The sequence below is a fragment of the Notamacropus eugenii genome, chromosome 1 (assembly GCF_028372415.1).
Source record: "Notamacropus eugenii isolate mMacEug1 chromosome 1, mMacEug1.pri_v2, whole genome shotgun sequence".
NCBI lineage: Eukaryota > Metazoa > Chordata > Mammalia > Diprotodontia > Macropodidae > Notamacropus > Notamacropus eugenii.
The window spans coordinates 399,073,096-399,094,346 of NC_092872.1; the positions used below are offsets into that span (position 1 = coordinate 399,073,096).

The following is a 21,251-nucleotide window of genomic DNA, read 5'->3' on the forward strand; positions in this document are numbered from 1 at the left end:
ATCCTCAAGCCTTCCCTCAGTCAGGCCTCACCACAAACAAGCTCCCTTAGGCAAAATCACTCCCTTTCTCACTCATGCTAGCTGCTCTGCTCTGCCTGTTCTCTCCCAGCTCTGCCTCACTCTCTCTTCCTGCTGCACCTTTCCTGCTTCACCCATTCAACAAGCTCCTCCCACCATGGGCCTGTTTAGGGACAAAGAAGATCTTCAAATTCCTTTACCATTAAAGGACCGAGAAAAAGACAATTGAAGTTGGTGATTGATGGATAATTGTTAATGCTAAGGAAAGTAGTTATAGTTAAGTGATAATACTGGAAACTAGGTTACAAGGGGTTGAGAGGTGAGTTTTAAGTGAAAAAATGGATACCAGTACAGACAGCTTTATGCTGGGAGTTTGACTGTGAAAGGAAGGAGAGATAAGATAACTTCTAATGTTTCATTAGTATTTGAATCTTTAATTACTTATTAGATAGTTTTTCATTTAAGGAAGACATATTCTTGTTTTGTTTTTCTTTAATATTCTGTTATCACCACCTACACTCCAAAAATACATTTTAAGTAGTTCAATAAATACTTTAAAGGATACATATCACCCTGTCTTTTTGCTTTGCTTGTGTTTTGGCTTAATCATAGGCCAGTGGGTTGTTATTTAATGATTTAGAAAGACCTTTTCAGAATTGTCCTTGTCTATGTTTGTCACTTGTCAAATTCAACAAAATTTTGCAATCTGAGCCCACAATATAGCATGGATTAAGCATACCCAGAAAATACATTTTTTCAAGATTATCATTTCAATCACGATCAAGCAGGAAAAAAAAGTGTAACCTTGTTAACTGAATATGGCCTTCTAGGCTTCATCCAACTCAGCTTTGGTCTAACATTCATGTGTGTGTGTGTGTGTGTGTGTGTGTGTGTGTGTATGTGTGTGTGTATGAAGATTTCAATTTTAGCCATTTATTCTAATGATGGCCTTGTTAAATAATTAATTAGCCATAAGCTCAACTTCTGACATGGCTGTCAATCATGCTAGCATATCACTTGATCTGGGAGTCTTTAAAATGCTTAGACTTAAAATGCTTTTCAGGCCCTGGCAATACGCATCCATTTCCAGGTTGTGTTGGAAACCAGTGTGATGAATGATCCCAAATGTTTGTCGGGCTTTAGACCTCATGGCTAGATTCCTCTGGGAAGGTTGGTTGAGCTTGTCAGCATAGAAGGATGTTTACTATCAAAGATGAAGTTTTATTCAAATTAATAAACATGTAGGAATTGCACCTTGTAGAATGTATTGCCGGATTGACTGTCCTGGGCAGGCATCGGAACAAAAACTAGCAACAGAAGGGAAAATCCATATGACTTAGAAATTCTTGGTTTATGGATGAATTATGGGCCTGGGAAGAAACTTCTCAAGTCATTTGAGTCCTGCCTCTGAGCCTCACTATATCTACAGTGTTCCTCAACATTCTCTAAGGAGGGAACTCCTCCCCCAAAAAATATGTTTAATGTATTTGAAGTAATGGGGCAGCTAGGCGGTGCTATAGATTGGGTGCTGGGCCTGGAGTGAGTGCTGGGCCTAAGTTCAGATCTGACCAATTAAATCTTCCTAACTATGACCCTGGGCAAGTCATTTAACCCTGTTTGCCTCGGTTTCCTCATCTGTAAAATGAACTGGAGAAGGAAATCCAAGCCACTCCAGTATCTCTACCAAGAAGACCCCAAATGGAGTCATAAAGAGTCAGACGTGACTGAAATGAATGAACAAAAATTTAAAGAAATATGAATTTTTGATCTGATATACATATGAGCTAAAACAAATTTTGCCAGCCTGATAGGACTTTTCAGAACTTGTTAGTTAGAAACAGTCTGTTAGAACCCAGAGTCTCTTTCATGTCAAATGAGACATCTAAGTAAAACTTTGGTGGAGAATTTTGATTAGTGTTAGCATCATACAATAACCCTGGTCCACCCTGCTTGAGAGGATAGTATTGTAATTTTCTGTGGCTGTATAGCCACGGAAGAGAGGCAGCCAGGCAGACTGGATAGGTGACTATCCTTGGGGACCTTCCTCTAAAACTGACATATAAGCTTTGGAACATAGGCAAGTCTTTGAAACCCTCAATGCCTGAGTGAGTTTTCTGAGACCATAAAATACAAACTGGTTACTGATCTGCATTGGAGGAGAAAGTTTCCACACCAGGACTTCCCTGTGAGGATTAAATCATAAGTCTTTGCCTCCACAAAACAAAAAGCAAACCTCTTCTAATTTAAAGTAATAAGAAAATATAGCCATAATTCCCCCTTTCTGGCTGCACTTGGTCAACATGTGCTTTTCTTTTTTTTTCCCTGGCAGGCATTTCTTATTCAAGACATCTTCTGGAACTACCCCTCTGTTCAGCAGCTCTTCTCCTGGATACCCTCTGACCTCAGGAACTGTTTATACTCCACCCCCCAGACTCCTGCCCAGGAACACTTTCTCCAGGAATGCTTTTAAGCTGAAGAAGCCATCCAAGTACTGCAGCTGGAAATGTGCTGCTCTGTCTGCTATCGCGGCAGCCGTACTTCTTGCTATTCTATTGGCTTATTTCATAGGTAAGTTGAACCTTCAGTCTGCCTCCTTCTTGTTGGTCAGAAGGCACTTTCCTTTTAAAGAGGATTCAGCATGGTGTATCTGATGGGCGCAGAAGGGGCTGCTGTGTTGAGAGTGAATTTATAGATCCCCTGTAGTTGGTTCAGTCATTTATCAGCTCCTGCAAGACAGAGTAGTGAATGATGGATGAAAGGGATTTTTCTCCCCTTAAAACTAATTAAAGCTGATGAGCTTCTCTTCAAGATCCCAAATGACCTTTAGCAAAACAAAGATTAAAAAATTCTGACTTCACATTTTCCTGGCTATAACTTAGGATGCTTATTATTGACAAACCCAACCCTTATTCTCACAGTTGCCTGCTAGCCTCTTTTTTATTGGATTCTGAGATGGGATTATTGTGTTAAATGAATGCAGCTGTGATCAGATAGCAGTCAACAACCCAAGAATAAGAACAGCCTTTTTTGGATGATCGGGGTTCATTAAAGGCCAGACCAGACTTGGCCAATTTACTTTGAGTGCCTCTAAGGAAAAAATATGACAAGATAGTGAGGCCATAGCATCCAAAGTGGTCTCCTAAGAAATGAAATTAATCCAAGTGATTGATTCCCCTCCTTTTTTCCCAACTCTACATCCTCACATCACCCCACCCTTTCCAAACAAAGCCAAATCACAGTAGCACTCTTATGCCTTCTCTAGTCTATAGCATAGGACTCAGAGTAACATGGTGGATAACTATGCTGTTCTCCAATACCAGTGACACCCACATCTACACCCCCCCAAAAAAAATAGGATCTGTTTTCGTGTTAGGTAACAATGCAATATGTTATGAGCATAGATTTAAAATCTTCATAGCTTTTAGAAGCAAGAGTCCAACTTCTCCATTTTATAGATGAAGAAACTGAAGCCCAGATGGAGTAAAGTGATTTGCCTAAAGTAGCTCCAAGTAGAACTTGGATCTGAACCCAGGTCATCTCACTCCACATTCAGTACTCTGCTCTAGACCATTCTTACTTTCTGCTCTAGAGGTTGAAATCTGCATGCATATCATCATCCCTGCTGAAGCCCCAGATTTGGAGCAAGAGTCACACAAGTTCTGCTCTGTATGTGTTATGCTGGACCTATGGTGGATACCCAGGAAGAGTCAGTAGTGGCATTTGCCCCAGGTTTTGATTTAAGCATGAACTTTTCAGGATTTCCCTGGTCAGTTGCTAAAGTTCTTCCTTCTTCCCAAAACATTTGCCTCTGTAAATTGAAAAGTCTTCCCATTGTCATCAAATTATCATTCTAGGTCACAGAAACTTCTAGCCCTTTTGCTAATTTCCCTCTTTTCTCAATTGTATCAGCTGCACATGCAGTTGCCTTCTGTTAACCTAACTAAGAGAAAGAAAGATGGCACTTGTTAACCATCAGCTTACATTCTGGACACTTACCTTAGTCTTAGATCAAGGATCACCGTTGTCCCATTCCTCCCTCCCTCAACACCTACTGTATCTACCTGGCAAATGAAAGGAAACTTGTCGGTATGAGTTCTATTATTTCTGCTATCCACAGGAAGTCAGCTTGGTGCCTTAGATGGATGCTTCTGAGAGAGCCTGACCTGTCCAATTAAAGTACTTAGTACATAACTGGGCAGAGAATATGGTGAAGAAAGATCCCCTGATGCAAACACAAGTAGCTTGCCAGGCTGTGTTTATGTACACTTTTTCTATAAGGAAACAAATCCACTGACGTGTGACTAGGGAGCAGCTGCTCTGCCTTCCTCACATATGGACTGGGGCACAAGATATAGAAGTTCCTTCCTGGGTCCAGTGAGTGTGTGGAAGGCAGGCATCTCTTTGCTAGAAGCATAGAAAATTTAGCCCCTAAGGTTAGACCATATGCACAATCAAGTCAACAAACATTGATGAAGTACCTACTGTGTGCCAGGCACTGTGCTAAGTTCTGGGCATACAAAGAAAGACAAAAACAGTCCCCCAAAATATGTCATGGAAGAGAGAATATGCACATAATGATACAAACAAGATATCTACAGAACAAAAGGAGATAATCTCAGAGAGAAAGCACCAAAGAGGACCATAAAAGGCTTCTTGCTGAAGGTGAAAACAGGTCCTAGTGAAAGCAACAAAGCCAGGAAAACACTAATCAAGGACAGGTAACCCAGAAGAAAGTTCTTCTTGCTCCAAGAGAAGGAGACCCTGAGTATCTCTTGCCATCTGTAAGATTACCCCTTTACTCCCTAAATGAAATGGTCAGAGAAAGAGGGTAGCAGTAATAAGAAAGGTTATACATTCTGTCCCAACTCAGGAAGAAGTTGAAAGCTGACAAGCTTGCCACCTTTGACTTAAACATTAACCTCAGCTTTCCCGCTGTTTTGGGTATCCTGTCCTGGGGGTGGGCAAGAGAAGGGTCGAGGAAGTAGCTGGACATTCCAGGCAGAAAACAAAGCCTATTGTATAAAACCTCCTCCAAATACATAACCATCTGTGGAGGGAGTATGTATTATCATTTCTTGTCAAGCCCTGGAATGCAATTGATTGTATTTTTAGCAAGTTTCCTATGGCTACTCAGGATGAATTCTCTAAGAGGCTCTAAAGAATCAAGCTCTATTTTCTTTTGGAATCACTTTACAGGTTGACTTTCTGTTGGAAACTGCAAAGAGGTCCCATGTGCTCAATTCTCAGGCTGATATTCTACTGGTTAGGTCAGGACCATGGAGAACACATCCATAGAAGTAAAGGGAATGGCTACTCCTGCCAAAGAGGGTCCCCAGTGAGCTTCAACTTGTTGTAGAGAGATAGATGGATACTTCCTGATTTATTGAGCTTGACAGTTAAAATATAATAGCTTTCTGTAAGGGAGAATTATATAAATAGGAAATTGTAAAGTGAGAATTCTTAATGTTTTAATTGAGCATATAGCTTGTAAATGATAAATCGTGTAACATTTTTATCCACAGCCTGCAGGCCATTGGAAGCTGATGCTAAGCATCATAAGATGGTTTATTAGTTTATAATCCATCATTTCTGATTATATATGCTTTAGGTAAGATTATGCTTTGACCCTGGAGCATTGCGAAACAATTTATAACTCAAAATGAATCATGTAATTGGCCAGTTTTCAGGGTAGTTAATGATGGGTGATCACATAACCCAGTGATTCTCAAAGTATGACCCAGGGACCCCTTGGAGGTTCCTGAGACCTAGTCAGATGTTCCATAAGGTCAAAACTATTTTCTTAATAATGACATTTTAAATTTATATTATAGTAAATAAAATACATTTTAATTTCTAATATGGTTAAATAGTGATAGATATAACCCACACAAACAAAAGCTCTTGGTGGGGGATGGGGAGGTCCTCAATAATTTTTAAAGAGACAAACACCTCCTGAAGCCAAAAAAGTTTGAGAATCACTGACATAGTCATGTAGTCACATAGTGTCTTTCCTGAGTTGGAGGTGAAGTCAAACACAGGATAAGAGATCAGGAACTTGTGACCGGTATCTCTGTCCCAACATTCATACCCTCCTTAGCCTTGTGATAATAGTTTTCCTCCTAAGTCTCCATTTCATAACTATAAAATTGGAAAGACTGAGATTATTTTCATGGGGAAACTGAAGTGTATTGAGGACTCAGTAGAGTATGAAAATCAGTCTGAAAATGAAAAGCGATATTATTAATTATGCAGTGCTTATAGGGCCATAAACACTACATTATGGGCATAGTGCAAAGCAGGTGAGGAACAGTGAGTTCCTGCCTGCCTGGAAAACAACACAGAGTACGCCAGCTTCAAGGAATGGGACAAAGGCAAAACCTATGACCCCATGGTAAAGGAGAACATTTTGAAGACCCAAGCCCATATCCTTGTCCAGATGCATCCCATTTCCTCTAAGAGATAGATTCTAAAATCCTACTACAAATCCCATGTTGTCATGTTTTGTTTTGTTTTCAGAGAGGCTTTGGGTAAAGGTCTACCAGTTACAGTGGCAAATAAGTCAAATTATTTTCCATGCATGTTCAGACTCGTCAATAGGAGGCTTTCCTGAAATGAGCAATGCTGTTGGGTTCGGCTGCATGACAAGTTCTTTCACAGATTCAGGCATGTAGGTGGGTGTAATAGCAGAGCTCTACCAGCAATTCCGCAAACTAGAAGGCCACAGCCCTTACCATATCAAGGGAAACTAGCCCCCCAGAATCCCTGCCAGTATTGCTGAGGTGGAAGGATGTTTTGTGACTCTTAGGTCAGGACCTCCCTGAGCATAATTCTCCCAGTGCATACATAAACTACTCCCTGGAAGTACGTTAAGCATGTTGGGAAGTCACATGAACTCCTTCCCTTCACTAGGGGAACTCATAGTAAATTATTCTGTTCATGCACTAAACGGTTGCCACCCTCTAGGAGTAACTTAGGAAATTTTGGCTCTGATTCTCAAGAGAGTCTCACCCTTGGCCAACCCTCACCTTCATATTTCTTTGGAAATTGTACATTCTCCTGTAAGGTGTCTTTCTTCAACTCACTATATGTCTTGTGACATATTCACATATAGATTATCTATTTACATATAAATTATCTCCCTTAGTAAGATAAAATCTTCTTGAGGGCAGGCTCTGGTTTTACCTTTTCTTTGTATTCCCAGGGCTTAGCCCAGTGGCAGGCACATGATAAGGACTACATAACCAATTGTTGTTTGATTGATTGACTAACATCAGGGCTGAATCTGAGTAAACAAGAGCTACCTCATCTCTCGTATTTATCACATTGTTTGACAGAATTGGTTTCACAAGGTCAGTGTCACAGATTCAGCTGTGCTGTATAAGAAATGCTAATAGTACCCTCCATTATAGCAAAATATATTCCTTTAATAAGCGTACATAATAATATCTAACCTTCATATGGCCCTTTAAGGTTTGCAAAGTGTTATATACATGCTATCTCATTTGATCTTCACAGCTACCCTTTGAGGTAGATGCTCCTATTATCCTCATGTTATAGAAGAGGAAACTGAGGCTAGAAGAGGTTAAGAAACTTACCCAAGGTCACAGAGCTAGTAAAAGTCTGAAGCAGGATTTTAACTTCGATCTTTCTGTCTCTAAGTCCAGTGGTCTATCCAGGAAACCAAGTAATGGCACCTTATACTTCTGGAGAGTGTTAATTTAAATATATATATTTCAAAGCACTTTCACATAATTATTTCATTTGATCCTCCCAACAATCCTGTGTGGTTATACTCATAATAGACTCAGAGGTTGTGACTTGCCTATATTAATATAACTAGTTAGTGACAGAGCTGGGGATGGAAGCCAGGTTTTCTGGCTCCAAACACAAGATCTGTTTCTTGGGTTCTCTAGCATGGTGATTCTGCTGTTTTCTCCGGAGATTCAGGTTATCCTGATTTGCCAGGTATTTTATGCAATTTAAATGATCTCTTCCATAGTTTAAACTCATTACTTTCCATTCAGTCCTCATTAACAGATGAGCATAATTGGTCCCTTTTCTTCTCATGGCATCTTTTAACTTATCAGTAGTCAAATATCATGTCTCCCTTCTGTCTCTTTTTTCTGTAGATAAAATGCCCATAGTTCTCTTAATCTTTCCATGTATTTTTTCCTCCTCAAATCTTATATTGCCACTCTCTTCTGAACCCCCTGACTTCACTATGTCTCTTTAAGGGGAAAAAGTGTTGATCCCCCAAACTGAATCCACAAATACCAGTTAAAGGTTCAGCTCCAGTGCTTGTGAAGCAGGGGACTGAAATTCTCCAGTTTCTGTGTCCTATCAAAACCATTTTATGAGGAATTAAATCTTCTTTCCTATGCTTGTCCACAAACTATCAAAGCAGCCTTTCCTCTTATTTGATTGTGACTCTGAGAAATAGAAATCTTCATCTTAACAATTTAGCTTTTCACGAGGCTGCTGGAAAACAACACTTCAGCATTTTTGCCAGGAAGATCTGCCTGGCACGGCTGCTTGGGTACTCAGTTCTCCTCAATCTTCATATTCTCTGAATTCCTATTCAAAGTTCTCCTCCATTTGGCCATCTTTTTTGATTCAGGGCCTAATGCACTCCCTTAATTACCCTTTGCTTTGCTGCCTTTCTGAGAATTTCCAACAGGTTGTCTCCATACTGCTTCAGCAGGCTATCACTGGCTCCCTACTCCAACAGTACCTCATTACCTTCATACTTTCATGTAACATTTGAATGTCATGTTCTTTAGGAAAATCTGGAAAGTTATTGCTGGACCCACTCAGCAGAGAAGGAAGATGCTTCAGAAATGTGGTTTCCTTGTTCAAAATCAGGACCATCCTAGAGATTCCAGGGTAATTGGCAAGATTTTTTCTAGTATGACACATCTGTGATAGCAACAGTATAAATACAATGGACTTACTTTCTATCCAAACCCTTCATTTCTTTGGTGGGGCAAGAGGAAGAAGATGAAGAGGAGAATCTCTGTCATTGGAAATTAGTTCTTAGCACTTCAGACTTCTGCCAAAGTCAACCACAATATAGAAAAGAAAACATAAAAAACAAGAAAACCTTCTACCTACACATATCAGAAAGTCACCTTGTCTTTTTTCTCTACAGTTATTCCTGCCAAATATAAAATACTATGTTTTAAGTAAGCTGCTAAACTGCTCTGTCTTCTGCCAATCTGACTTTGATCTCCAAAGAACGTCAGGCCATCAACATGTCAGTATGTTAAAAGTGTGGTAATTTGGGGGGCTTTCAGTTTCCTTTGAAAATAATAGGAGATTATTTTCTATGGAAACTAAAAGCCTACAATGTGTTTAAAGTTACTACACTTGGAAATTGATATGTTGAGACTCATCCTGATGAATCCTAAGAGCCCGGCTGCTATTTTGTGTACTCCCATCACACCGAACAGAACAGGAATAGGGAAAATAAAAAGAAAATGACAGAAAATGATGAGCACAGTACACTTACCTGGCATCTTTTATGTGTATGCAGCCTAGGAAAAATATTCACTCTCATTTAGCCTCCAACGCTGTTTGAGTACATAGACAGATGAGATTTAAGGTAAACTTCATCCTACTGTATACATTCCTGACAATGTAGTTACCTCAAAGAAAAAGAATCCTGTTATCTAAAGAGTAGATTATTAGACCTTGAATAGTTTAGCAAATAAAATTCCACCATCCCTCCCACTCCTCTAAAATTTATTCAAGTTTGTTAACATTGGGGTGGAGGGAGAAAGGTGCTGGCCACAGATGAGTTAGGGAGCACTTTAATGTCCTTTGTTCCTGTTGTAGACAGTATTTAGTAGAGTACTTTTTATCTAACAGAATGCTAATGAATTCTTAACCTGATAATCTATTCCTGTCACTGCTGCCACAGTCTTGTGTGTGTGTGAAGGGGGTAGGGAGAAGAAAAGAAGATGAAAAGGGGAGGGGAGAGAGGGAAAGAGAGAGAAAGACTGTCATTTATCTTTCACATTCAGTTTTAAAGGACCCACTAATTTGTCATAAGTAGAGGAGTAAAGCACTAATTAAGCTCTAGTTGGGTGTGTGACAGTCAATTTGAGGATTTGTCCCTCTAAAGAAGTTTCAGATAACAGAAAGTTTTCTCTTCCCAAAATAGATTGAAAGAATCTTGTTGGTTTAGGGTCCTTTTAGATAAAAAACAACTAGGGAACCCCATGGATAGAATGTTGGAAATGGAGTCAAGAAGATCTGAGTTCAGATCTAGCTTTACACACTAGCTATGTGACCCTGGGCAAGTCGCATAGCCTCTGTCTGTTTAAATTTTCGCATCTGAAAAGTGGGAATAGTAATATTATCTACTGCTCAAAGTTGTTGTCAAGATGAAATGAGGTATGATTTATAAAATGTTTTGCAAACCTTGAAGTGCTGTGTGAATGCTTACTAGCATTATCATCCTCGCCATCATTATTGCATCCGCTTACAACTAAATACTTATTCCTTCAAGATTTCAAAGAAACATGATTTTATCCATATGAGGATCCCTCTACCAATGTAGATTATAGCCTCTTTACCACCAAGGTCTTTATGAATTAGAGCAATTTTAAAAATTCATCATTTGGGTACCAGCCTTCCAGATAATGAGTTTTTTCACTCAGTCATTCAACAAACTTTTTTATTACACACTGCTTATCTGCTTATGTGTCAGGCACTATCTTATACCCTAGAGATTACAAAAAAAAGGAAACAGTCTCTGCCCTCAAGGAGCTTATGTTTAATTGAGGCATATGATGTGTACATATAAATCTATACAATATAAGGATAAAGCATCAGCTGAGAGGGAGTGGTGGGTACACGCTAGCAGTTTGGGGTATAAGGAAAGGGCTCATGTAAGAAGTGATTTTTTTGAGCTGAACTTTGTATTCTAAGGGGTGAAATTGAAAAGGGAGTATATACATTCCAGGAAAGGCCTGAACAAAGGCCCAGAGTTGGGAGACGAGATATTGTGTTTAAGGAATGGCAAATGGGCAAGTCTGGTAGAGTGGAAGAATTGGAGTAATAAGATAAGAAAGGTTTAACAGAGCCAGGTTGTAAGGGACTTCCAATTTCAAACAAGAGCTTGTATTTAATCTTAGTGGTGATAAGAAGGTTTTAGAGTTTAGTTAGGAGGGAAGTGACATAGATAGATCCTATGCTTTAGGAATATCACTTTAGGTTCTTGGATGCAGACATGTAAGTCCATCACTGTGCCCTTATTGGAAACCTTTCCAACTTGGCACCTTCCTACCAACTACTCCTTTTACAAGTCCATAATAATGTTAGTGAGTGTATTAGTTCTACCTCCAAAGTCTGCTCTGATCAAATGATTTATCACCTCTCAGACAACCTGATGATTAACTTACCCAAACTTAGCTAGGTTGGTTCTGGGTGAACAGAGGCCACCACTGATGCCAGGATCATACATGAAATCCTTCCAACTTAATAGCAGTCCCTGCTTGATCTGGTATTCCACCAGCACAGTCTTTGGGAACCCAAGATCTCCTACCACCACCATAATGAAGCATCAGAGTCAGACTAAAGTGGAGAACTACCAGGAAAATCCCTCCTAACTCAATAGTCAAATCAATAATAGACTCTTTTCGCCAAGGTGCAAAGGCAGAGGATTAATTATACCAGAGGTCCTTAACCTTTTCTGTGTCCTGGTCCCTTTTGACAGTGTAGTGAACCTTATGGACCACATCTCAGGAGAATGAATAAAATAAAATACAGAGAATTACAAAGGAAACCTTGAAAAACAGTTAACAAAATATTTTTTTAAAGTTCCCAGACCTCAGATCACAAACCCCAGAGCTAGAAGAAGGTATTCTTACTTTACATTTTAAGCTACTTACAGCAAAATGAAGCAGTTCATATTTGCACTGAACTAGAATAAAAACCAATACAAGTAGCAATCCCCTGACATTTGAGGGAACCAAGAGTATAATTCTATCAATATGGAATGTTCACCACCTGTTGTTCACCAATATTAAAATTGACAGCCTTCTCATGGGCTTTTCTATTGCAGTTGTCTGTTCAGCAGTTACTGCTATAGAGACCCTGGTGCTTGTCTATCATACCTTATTATGCACTGCTTATATCAATCAATCAGTATCAACCAGTTGATCAATCAAGAGACATTTACTAAGCACCTATGTGCCAGACTCTGTGCTAAATTTGTATAATGCATCTGCTTAGGTATAAATCATAGGTTGCCTGTAGAATCCCCAAGTTATTGTTTTGCGTTAGCTGTTTTTCAGGTTATCGTTTTAATCTATGTATTAGCTTGGCTTATTGCTTAAAAGGGTCTGTGTGCTCATTCTTAGTGTATCAGAAGAGCAAAGCCTGTTCAAGAATCAAACCAAAGTTAAAAACAGATATTTATAATTGATTTCCACTTTACTGACCACCGCCATCCCCTGAGCCTAGACTCTACTCAGGAATTCAAAACAAACTAGGCTTGAAGCTGGTCAATCGGCATTAGGGTTGGGTGGGCCATTTAGGAGAAAGGTAAAAAGATTCCTAATCCCCAGCTCAGCAGTTCCTAGTTTCTCCCTTTTTCCATATAAAGGGGAGTTTCTAGTTCCCTGAGGTTGTAATTGTCTCTGTTCCCAAATTGCATTTCTGAGTTAGAAAGCATTTAGGCAAAGGAGCAGTTAGGGGGACTATATAAGCACCACATTTAAGCCCTCTAGCAGGAATTTGTGATTCCCTGAAATTGAGATAACTAGCTGAGTGAAACTGGTAAGTGTTTGTGTTTGGCAGACTGCCGTCATTTGGCACTCCCATTACAAAAGTGTAGCTGAATTTAGTTGAAGTTCAAGGTGAAGAAGCAAATAAGGATGTAGAGCTAAAAGTCTGTTGCTGTTTCTCTGTAAATGGGGAAGAGCTAAGAAATAAATGCAAATGTTGCTAGGACCGTGCACACAGATCGTACCATTTGGGCTTGGGTATTTTTTTGTTTTTCATCTCCACAATTGTCTAGTTTGACTGTGTAAGCTTGTGTAATGTAGACTTGACCTGCCAGTGAACTTTTAAAAATACTCCTTTTTTTCTCTTGAGGCCACCAGGACTAGACTTTCTTCCATTCTGCAATGGAAATTTCTTTTGCAAACTCTGTGTAACACTCTTGGGCTCTTAAAAACAATAACAAAAAAAAAAAAAAAAAAAAAAAAACAGAATCTTTTGCTTGAGCCTGTTTGCCCTTGAATAAAGTTTATTAAATGACGTGTCTTGTAACACAGTCCTCTGCATTAGGAATACACCACTATTTCATATTTCAATATTTGTCTTCAGCCAAGTATTGAATTACTGTCAACATTTTGTTTAAGGTTATTAACAAGATTTCTACCTTTTTGGGGGGGGGGAGGGAGAATTAGACAAAAATGGTTATAACATCTTTGTAAATATAACAACAACAAGTTGTGTATTAGTAAGACAAGAACTTGGCTAAGATAAAACAGAAAGACCTCTCTCCCCACCCCCTCTACTGTAGGTATCTTTCAGAACTACTTCCTAAAAGCCAAAGAAATGTATTTGATAAGCAAACAAACTTCGTTTCCAGTCTTTGCATTTCTTTCATCATGGCTTCTTCCATAGCTTTAAGTGAAAGTCCTTCCCCTGGGATGCTTTTTCAGTGGAGGTAGGTCATTTGTGGGAAGATTTGTGCAAACAGACTCTGCAGCTTCCCTAGGGAGACTGAGAAAAGAAGGTCCCATTACCCTGCCTCTACCATAGCCATCATGATGCAATTCTATCAGTTTGCTTACTTCTGTTACACCATGAGCTTTTTAGAGTCATGTTAATGAAACTTAGATTAGACTTGGGTTATATTCCACAGGGAAAGGTAAGTAGCTGGGTGCCAAATGCATTCTGCTCTTCAGGCCATAAGAAACACTGATGACATTTTTTGCTGCTTTAAAGAACTTTGATGTGCCTTCAAAACATGTCCTCTTTGCAAACAAAGCTTAAGACTTCTTCCTCAAATCCCTCCAACTTGATGATAATGGGGAATTACATTAGCTGAATGTGGGGGTCTATACTTTTGAATTTTCTTTTAATAAATACATTTTTGGACATATCAAATCTCCCAAGAATTAAGGATTACAAAAATCATTGAATCATAAGTCTAGAGTTTGAAGGTACATGAGAAGAGATCTCAGATCAAAGTCAAAATCTGTTCTACTCTGGTACAATAAGGTACTTTTTGTCCTAAATATATGACCAAGCAGTTGATTTAATTAAGTAATTGTACAAAGATAGATAATGAGTATGACTCCCCATGGCCTTCCATTGTCTGCTTAAGCATGCTCATTAATCTAGCGTAGAGTAGGTTTGTATGAAGGTAAATGATAATGCTTGTGCCAGATCAGTAAAGCATTCATGATGTGGTGGAACAGCCCCTATCAAAGAAGGCTTAACATGGCTACCCATCATTTCGTTGTTACCTCTTGCCATGTCATATTTAAGTTTCTTCATCTTCCATATATCCCATCTAGTCTAAATTCCTTATTTGAAAAATGTTTAAATGAGACCCAGAGAGGATTTGCCAAAAATCACCCGTCAAATATAGCCAACATCTGATCCCAGGTCCTTTGTCTCACTCCAAATCTAGCTCACTCAAATCTAACTCTTTTCCAAGTAGTTGGGCACACATCCCAGTGGGTCAGATTACCACAGTGGGTGCCAAGATTAGTTGTCTTTTCTCAGCATCTAAGAATATTTTTAAGTTGAAATTTTCCAAAGGGTGGGATCCAGTAAAGATTCCTAGATAGTCAGAGAGTTAATAAAGACATTGAGTGAGCTTTGGGCTTGGAAAATATCCAAGTTATGTTTTGCTTGAATGTGTGGTGCAGTGACATTAATCCAGTACATGTAGGGAATGGAACCAGTTCAAGGGCCACTGAACTTTGCATTTTCCTAACACATCACCAAAAAGGGACTCCTGTGATAAAGAATATTTTGTTACCTTACCGGGAAGAATAATAGCCCATAGCCCTAAACATTTCTCCATTTCTCATGTTGTGAATATGGTGAAGTAGTTGAGGTGCTGTGCAGTAGGAAAAGTTAAGAGGAAATATTTATCATTCTACCTATTCTGTGATTCACAAGAGAAGCTCTTACTCCCTTCTTGCATTTGCCTAGAATTTTTTTAAACAATTGGATAGATTTTAAAGTTTATGGTAACCCCTCCCCAATCTCTGACATCTACTAAGTTTTAAGGGACTGCAACAGTGAAGGATAAAGAGCCGACATGAGAGAAATAAATACTGAAAGGAGCAAGATTAAAAATGGGGGCAAGAAGTAAGCAAAAGCCATAACAGGCTGTGAACGGAATAATTGGAAATGTTAACTAGCAACAGAAATTATAAGATGCTATACATCAAGCAGCGGAAAACATGGGACAATTAGAGGAGACAAGTATGGAAAGAAAAATGATACCCAGCATAGCAAATTGCATATCATATTCTGCACAATTTCTTGAACCAATAAAGTCCAACCAAAGTGTAATGAGATGAAAAGCAATAGTTGAGAATTACTTGGAGGTTGCTTTACCGCTTTATCTTGCATCATTAGATTTCTAGTTCTCTCATGAACCACTTAGATAAACAACAGAGGACAGCTCAACATTTGTGCAAATAAAACTTAGTTATCATAATATAGGGAATGGAATTTATAGCTGTGGGGAAATGTTTCCTAATAAATGAGATGGAATAACCAATAGTTACCATTGGTCCTTACATTGAATGGAAGGTATGGTAAGTATAAAAATTACTTGAGGGGGGTGGCATGTAGTGTAGAAAATGGGTGTGATTTCAAGCTACCCAGTGAGGTAGCTTCCTCAACTACTGTAGTCTGTACCTTCTCTGTACCTTATATCTCAGAGGGTTACTTAGGGGCCCTAGGAGATTAAGCAGTTTGCATAAGCAGATCACAAAGCTAGTTTGAATCCTAGGCAGAACTTGAACTCAGATCTTCCTGACTCCAAGGCCATCACTCTATTCACTACAATATACTGTGACTCTACAAATATTATCCTTCCCTCAAAACTAGTCAGCACCAAAGATATTTTATGTCCTACTGAATCATAGTTGGCATCCAGATTCACCAATTGCCTTCACTTCGTTAGGTTTATCAGAGCTTGAAATAATATAGATAGATACTATTCCCCTGGGAGCACTGGGTTTTTGGGAGAAAGAAAATCCACCCTTGACTTAAATTGTATGTTCTTTGCATAGATCCACAGTGTCAGAGAGCAAGTTGTGAGAATTTTTTTTTTCTCCTTTTATAAGACACTTGAACAAGTAAAGGAGTTAACCTAATCCCAGATTTTTCAAGGTTGTGTATGGAGGAAGCAAGTGACTTATGTTCTCTCCAAAACTTTCCCTACCATATTGTACTAATCTGCATAGTGTGGAATGAAGCTGAGGGAGGACATTTGGGAACAAATGATGTTCCTCTTATCCCAAGAGCTTCTCAACCAGTTGGTGTCAATTTAGTGGAACCCATGGACCCCTTCTCAGAAGAATGCTTTTAAATAAAGTAAGTTACAAAGTAAACCAAGCATTTAGAAATGTACTGATCAAAATATATATATATAAAAAACTCAAGCAAACAAGCTCAGAGATCCCAAGTTAAGAATTTCTTTCCTCAGAGTTAGATTCTAGACAGGTAGGATGGTGTAATAGAGAGGACCAGGCCTGATTTCAGGAAACTTGGTTCCATTTCTAGCCCAATACTTAACAACTCTTTGACCATTGGCACATCCCAACCACCACAACACTCAGTTTCTTCATCCTTAAAATGGAGGTGATCCCTAACATCTACCTCACAAGATCCTTGTGTGGAAAGCACTGTTGAAATTTATTATCTTAGGCCAATTTAAAGAAGCAGACTTTAGGAGATTTTCATAATGATTCAGCAGGGCACCATGGGGCAGGGGCACTCCTCCCATCCATGAACCTTGCCCCCAACCTGAGTCCTATCAATTAATGCATCCACAGAGCAGTTAGGTGGCACCGTGAATGGAACCCAAGGCCTGGTGTCAGGAAAGCCTGAGTTCAACTTCAACCTCAGATGTTTACTAGCTTTGTAACCTTGAGCAAGTCACAACCCTAGTTGCCTCAGTTTTCTCATCTGTAAAATGAGCTGGAGAAGGAAATAGCAATCCACTCCAGTATCTTTGCCAAGAAAACCCCAAAAGGGGGTGGTCACAAAGAGTCAGACATGACAACAACAAACAACTCAGAGCAAGAGAGGTAGTAGTACTGGGTCTGAAAAATCTTTCAGCCAGAAAAATCTCTTCAGTATTCTTGCATTTTTATGAAATCTTGACAGGTGGATTTAGTTTTATAGTGGAAAAACCAACACTTACACTTCCATCCAAAATTTGATTCTTTCTCAGAGTTTCTATTTACCTTTGTGGAAACATAAGTTGAAAAGTATAATTTTCTTCAGTTCCATTCTCCCTTCTTACCTTTCCTTCAGCCCTCCCCCACCTTTAAACATCCTCAGGGATGTCCAGATTTATCCTGTTCTGTCAGGTTTAATTTTTTAAAAGTAATATGCATAATGCATAACAGCACTGCAGTTAATTTAATTTTAGGCTTTTTTTAATTTACTGGTTCATTGATCAGCTGCTTTCTTCCAACTATTTTTTTCCTTGGGTTCTTTCTGAGGAAAGTCACTGGGATGAAACGACTGCCTGAGGATGGTAGTAGTGAAGTCTAAGATGCTCCATTTCCATTTACTTGGTGGGAATGTGGAGCCTGATTGCTTGTTACTTTCAAAACTGACATGAATTAGACAAGACTTCTTGAAAAGTCAGTTGACCCCCGTACCTATAACACACATAGTGCTGAAGTACTAATGGGTTGCTTTAATGTCAGAGGTAAATGGGAGAATGGACCTAGCTGAAATGCTTGTTGCTAAATTTATCTTGAAGAGAGGAGGAAAAAAGATTGTCTATAATAGTTGTATGACTAAGGGGATTATTATACTAGCATGTGCACCCTACCCAGGCAGAATGTTGCCAAGTTAGAAAAAAATCAGATTATGCCTAAATCAATCTTGAACATCGGTATGTCTCAGTGCTCTTATTTAATCCACACCCTTCCCTATTCTGTACCACATCCCATCCTAGCCTAACCCCTAACCAAAAGCATTGCTGTGGCTGTAGCTTTCTTCGTTATAAGGAAAATAGCAGACTATACAATCATACTGCTCTACAGGCAGCTAGGTGGTTCAATGGAAAACTTACTTCAGCTCAAATCCAACCTCAGACACTTACTGGCTAGGTGACCCTGGGGAAAGTCCCTTAACTTCTGTTTGCCTTGGTTTCCTCCGCTGTAAAACGGATAATAACAGCAATAGAAGGCACTTCCAAAGTCATCAACTTCAACCCCCTCATTTTATAGAGGCAGAAACTGAGGCCCAGAGTGTTTAATGGAGTTATTAGGAGGGGATGGGAGAGCATACTGTGTTTTTAACAGTTGAGGGAAATAAAATGGTTAGCCTAGGAGAGAAGGCTCACAGGGGATGTGTTAACTCTCCTCAGGTATTTGAAGGGATAGCATACAAAAGAAAGGCTAGACTTATTCTGCTTTGGCACAAAGAACCAAGAGAAATGGATAACTTGGCAGACGAGCAAATACAGGCTTGACGGGAAAATTTTACTAACAAGCAGTTAGGTGGCACAGTGGATAGAATGCCAGGCCTGGAGTCAGGAAGACTCATCTTCATGAGTTCAAATCTGGCCTCAGACAATTAATATCTGTGTGACCCTGGGCAAGTCAGTTAACTCTGGCCTCAATTTCCTCATCTGTAAAATGAGCTGGAGAAGTAAATGGGAAACCACTCCTGTAACTTTGCCAAGAAAAACCCAAATGGGGTCATGAAGGGTCAGACACAATTGAAAACAACAGAACTGCCCAAACATAGAATGGACTCCCCCTTAATGGAGATCTACAATCAGAGACTAGTTGATGGCCTGTCAGGGATTTTTAAGGATTTTCCTCCTTTGGTGTGTAAAGGTTGAACTAGATGGCCCCTGAGGGTCTTTTCTGCTCTGAAATTCTATGTGAAATCTCTTAAGAGAAAATCAGCCTGGATACACAACTAAATACGTATATATACATGTAGATACAGTTGGGTGAATATGTTCATATACATATATAGATATGCATGTATGTATACATATATATATATATATATATAATTTTAAATGTCTGCTCTAAATAGGGGGAAGTGTTAGATTCTTTATGTGGTGTTTTTGCTTCACAATTCTTACTGTTGATTACCCAAGAGATTGTCCAAATGGGGAGCAGGGGCAAATGAAATATGTTTTATGAGGTGTTATGTGAGAGAAAATTGGAGGAGTAAGGAGGGGCATTTTTTAATTGATGAAATTCAAAGTATGCACAGATTCAAGCAATTACTCTCAAACTTTTTGATCTTTTTTTTTACACTCAAACTTTTTTTTATACTCTTACAAATTTTTTACACTCTTAAAAATTATTAAGCCCCAAAGAGATTTTTGTTTCCACCAGTTATATCTATTGATATTTATTGTATTAAAATTAAAATATCATAGTATTATTATGAAAACAATTCTGCCCTCAAAGACTCCTCTGAAATTATCTCAGGGACCCAACAAGACCACTCTTACAAAGCTAATGAATTAAAGGAAAAATATGCAAATATATGCATTCAAGTTGCTAAATGTGTGTTACCAGAGGAACAGAACAGTAGGAAGGAGACTTATGGGGTAACTGAAGAACTGTCGTAATTGCTGGGCAGCCCCTGAGCCCACACTTGCCTCTCCCTTTCTTTTCAGCTTCTTCCTCTGTTAGAATATGAGCTTCCTGAGGTTATGGACTGTTTCTGTTTTTTGCTTGGATTTGTCTCCCTTGAGCTTAGCACAAGGCCAGGAACACAGTAAGCCCTTCATAAACCCTTGTTGCCCTGTTGCCTTCGTGAAGTTCACCTCTGGACTAAATGTGAGCCCAGATTGTATGGTCAGTGCAGGAAATCCAGGGTTTAGTTTAAACCCCTCGTTGCTTTGCTTGTGTTTTCTTCCCCTGGCAGATGCCTGTTCATTTACCCCAATCAGTTCACAAGCCCAGCCCCATCATCCTGAGAGATCCAGTCCATTCATCTTTGTAACCTAAAAGAAGGAACTTGATTTAAGAAGATGGGGGAAAGCTAATGCATTTGGAGAGATCACTCTAATATCAAACAGAGGGATTGTTAATACTGAATCATAAGCATCTGACCACAGGTTTGGGGGTTTAATCTCTTTTGTTTTGTTTCGTTTTATTTTTTGTTTTGATTTTTCCTGGTTCTGGACATAGGGCTTGACTTAACTAGAGGTATTACAGATTTGGATAAAGACCTTTTCTCCTTGACAGGAATTTGAACCCGGTACTTTACTACCTTTGGCAGCTCATCAAACAACAACATTGACATGCTTTTTCTATAGCCTAGGAATCCTAAAATAAATAATAGAAAAATTGCGATTTAAAATATAATTCCAAATACTAACTGGGCCCAGCTGACTCGATGAGTAATAAGCTTCAATAAATGTGTGACAGGCACAAGGCTCTTCAATATGAAGAGTAGTGAGGCTGCAGAAATAGAAATAGGTTTTTCATTACATGAGGGATTATGTTCAGCCTTAGATCGGAGCCTGTTCTCAGGACCACAGCTGTATCTTCTGCCTGCAGTTGTATTAACCAGTAATAGTAAAACAGTGATGTGGGCCCAGAGACAGCTATTTGTTTTAGGGGGAAAAGACAGGTTGCTTTCCCCTGCTTAAGTCAGGATTACCATTGTTTACTACTTGCTTCACCTTATACTTCTATTTGACTGGAGCTAATGAGCTACAATTGGATGCGTGTTCTGCCTGAATGCTTGCCTAAATCTATGAAGAAGCCAGTAGTGAAAAAATTTCATACCAAGGCCTGTTTTCCATTTTAAAACCTGCATCTGTGCATTAGTTCATAGACCCATGCATGGGTGCCCGTACAAAGGTTAATACAGAATATTCTCTTTCAGAAGGACTCACTCCCTTAACGTCCTACTCAGATTGTTCCAAATATAATAGGAACTCTATTTCCAGAACACCCAGTACCTATCTCCCTTCCTTATTGGGCTGTGAAAAAAATAAGCAGCATAAACATGTAAGTCAACATTCA

General features: G+C 39.1%; 1 protein-coding gene across 10 annotated transcripts in view; it reads left to right on the forward strand.

Annotated features, from left to right (window-relative positions):
- The window catches only part of LOC140518610 (teneurin-2), a 678,931-nt gene that overhangs the window by 433,541 nt on the left and 224,139 nt on the right, over nucleotides 1–21,251 (forward strand). For all 10 annotated transcript variants that reach the window (XM_072630913.1, XM_072630906.1, XM_072630907.1 and 7 more), the window contains one exon: nucleotides 2,348–2,586. In XM_072630913.1, coding sequence (XP_072487014.1) covers nucleotides 2,348–2,586 — 239 coding nt within the window. The remainder of the gene's footprint in view (nucleotides 1–2,347; nucleotides 2,587–21,251) is intronic.